Source organism: Alligator sinensis, unplaced genomic scaffold (genome assembly GCF_000455745.1).
Source record: "Alligator sinensis unplaced genomic scaffold, ASM45574v1 scaffold648_1, whole genome shotgun sequence".
In the NCBI taxonomy this organism is placed as follows: Eukaryota; Metazoa; Chordata; order Crocodylia; family Alligatoridae; genus Alligator; species Alligator sinensis.
The window spans coordinates 1,049,957-1,052,991 of record NW_005842353.1 but is presented as its reverse complement, the minus strand read 5'-3'; the positions used below and the strand labels follow the sequence as shown (position 1 = coordinate 1,052,991).

The 3,035-nt window shown below is 43.7% G+C and overlaps 1 protein-coding gene across 1 annotated transcript in view; it reads right to left on the bottom strand.

Annotated features, from left to right (window-relative positions):
- Window positions 1–943: 943 nt before the first annotated feature.
- Window positions 944–3,035, bottom strand: part of EFHB (EF-hand domain family member B) — a gene marked incomplete at its 5' end in the record, with an annotated part of 31,345 nt that continues 29,253 nt past the window's right edge. The window contains 1 exon segment of the mRNA XM_014522445.2: window positions 944–1,441. Within this exon segment, the coding sequence (XP_014377931.1) occupies window positions 1,280–1,441 (162 nt within the window).

The following is a 3,035-nucleotide window of genomic DNA, read 5'->3' as shown; positions in this document are numbered from 1 at the left end:
TTTGTAATTTTCTTTTACCACGTTCATTATTTTGTATGCCTCTGATAGCTCCTTCTTATTCTTCCTTTCTGTAACCTTTTCATCCTTTTTATATGGAACTTTCTTCATATTTTTCATAATTTTTACTAGCCATTCTGAATTTGGGGGGGGTCTCACACTGTTAACTGTTTGCTCTAGAAATGGCCATTTATTTGTGTTCTTTATTTGTTGCTTCATAGTTTGTTACTTTACCTCTCATTCCATCCTGTCTGGTTTTCACATAATCTTTTTTGTGATAGGTCTGGTCAAAGACCTTTGGAAAACCAAAACAGTTTATGGCAACCAGCTCTCACTTAGCCACTATTTTGTTGAAACTGGATGCAGTTTGTGCCAGAGTTTATTGTTCCTGGGCACACCCTTTACAAGCGTGCCCAGGACTGCAGCATGTTGAGCCAGATCAAAGCAGCCCCAGTTGGCAGAGAGCCCCAGGTGGTCAGCCTGCCAGCTTGGAGCTGCTCCACTCCGGCTCAATGTGTTGTGCAAGACTAGCTAGCAGGCAGCCCCCACACTGTAGTACCCTCGTGCCCCAGCCAGACCCGGTCACTGTCTACGCATGTGTTTCCATCCACTAAATAACTCTGCTGTAGGATAATACTTGTCCCAGACAGTACTATCCTACAACAGAGTTAATAAATTTACTATGCCCTAATAGTAAATTAGGCACATGTGTAGATGATGATACTTTATTGTGAAGTTGATTAGTCAACTCTGCAGTAAGGTACACGTGTAGATGCACCCACTGACTAGGAATGCTAAAAGGGTAGGGGCACAGTTATCCTTTAGAAAGAAATATTAGCCCTTTAAAAATACTTTGAATATGACAAATGTGTTATTTAAATAGTGTCAGTTTATAATAACATTTTAAACATTTTAAACATTTATCTTTAACATTTTAATTGCATCTGTCATTGTTTCTTCACTCGATTTTACACACAAAGGCAAGACATAAAGTAACCATGCTCAAAATTTTGGATTTAATACAGAGCTAGTTTAATAAAAAATACAGAAAAGTGATTAAATTCAAATCAAATAATGTACCCTGTCATGTTCTTGTGGGAAATTAGTAGCCCAATTCCCATGGACTTCAATAGGAACACAAATATTTTTGGTCAACCATGGTATTTGCAGTGGAGTTTATCACAGTGGATTTCAATCTTGTAAACATTTTTTTTTTTCTAGTCAACAGTGAAATAATGGCTGGTTCCATTTTAAAGAAATAAAATTCCACTACTAGAAATCCTCAACTGTTTTTTGTGTGTGACGCTTGTATCTCATCCAGTATATTTCTGATGCTTTCTACACAGACCTCTCCTCTATGATGTTTCATACAAGCTTGCTTCCATACTTCTTCAAAACTTTCATCTGAAATGCTCACACCAATGTTTCGAAGAATTCGTGCAATCTGTAAAATAATATCATACGATTAATTGTGGTCGGTATTTACTCTACATTTTGTAACTGCAATGCATATGGTGAATCCTCATTTGTCAAGTATTATCATTAAAGAAATATAACATACTAATTCCTAGAATACTTAATCAGGCAAGCTTCCATTAAAGTTATGGATTACAAGATTATGCCCTAAATATATAAACTGTCAAGTTGAAGCATGTGCTGATTGTAGCAGGGACTGGGATGTGCCTGTTCCATTAAGAGAGTAAGCAGCCTTGTGGGGGGGCTGCTTGTAGGTGGCTGAGGGGAGCTAATGAGGGACTCACCTGACCAGAAAAGGTTCAGGCTGGAGCTACATAAGCCCAGAGCCGGCACGGTCGGGGAGTCTCTCCCTAGCAACCATGAAGTAAGAAGCTCCTAGCTGCCAGACAGCAGGACTCCTGCAGGGACCTGGATTAAGCTAAACAACTCTGCAGGCCTAGGAACATAGGCAAGTTCCCTGGGCAGAGAAAGACCCCATTTCAGGCAAGTAGCTTTTGTTTTATGTTAACCACCAGAAGGGTTGAGGTGCCTACTAGAGGGTCCGAGAGCCCAGAGGAGGGGCTGCGTGTGGGATCAGAGGGTCCAAGAGCCCAACAGGGCCAAGTGGATAGGCTAGGCTAAAGCCCCAGGCTGGAAAGTATGCTCACTGTGAGATGACAGTGGGGTCTGCTACAGACCCCCACACCAAGGGGAAGAACTAGATTTGGGGCTCCTGAGGCAGCTCTCGGAGACCATAAAAACTAGGGAGGCGGTAGTAATGGGGGACCTAAACTACCCAGACATCTGCTGGGAGACGCAGACAGCAAAGTCCCACCATTCATGCAGGTTCCTATCCTATGTACAGGACCTCCACCTGACACAGGAGGTACATGGTCCCACTAGGGGGAATGCCTTACTGGACCTGGTATTGGCAACGGGGGATGACATGGTAGGAGACCTACAGATCGGTGGTCACCTGAGGGACAGTGATCACCAAATAATAGAATTCATCATAAGACGTCGAGTGGGTAAGGTAACTAGTAGGGTGAAAGTGCTAGACTTTAGGAAAGCTGATTTCAATGAACTCAGGCGATTAGTCAAGGACGCACTGCAGAGTAGGAGTTTTGAAGTGATGGGAGCCCAAGAAGGGTGGCTGTGCCTTAAGGAAATGATCCTTCGGGCACAAAGCAAGACGATCCCCGAGCGAGGCAAAAGGGGGAAAGGGGCCAGGAGGCTTCCCTGGCTGACCAGACAAATCCAGGGCAGCCTAAGGGACAAAAGGGGAGCACATAAAAAGTGGAAACAGGGAGAGATCATCAAAGATGAATATACCTCCTCTGCTCGTGCTTGTAGGGAGGCAGTTAGACGGGCCAAAGCTGCCATGGAGCTGAGGATGGCAACCCAAGTAAAAGACAACAAGAAATTGTTTTTTAGATATATTGGGAGTAAAAGGAAGGCCCAGGGAGGAATAGGACCCCTGCTAAATGGGCAGAAACAATTGGTGACGGACAGAGGGGACAAGGCTGAACTCCTCAACGAGTTCTTTGCCTCAGTGTTCCTAAGTGAGGGGCACGACAAATCTC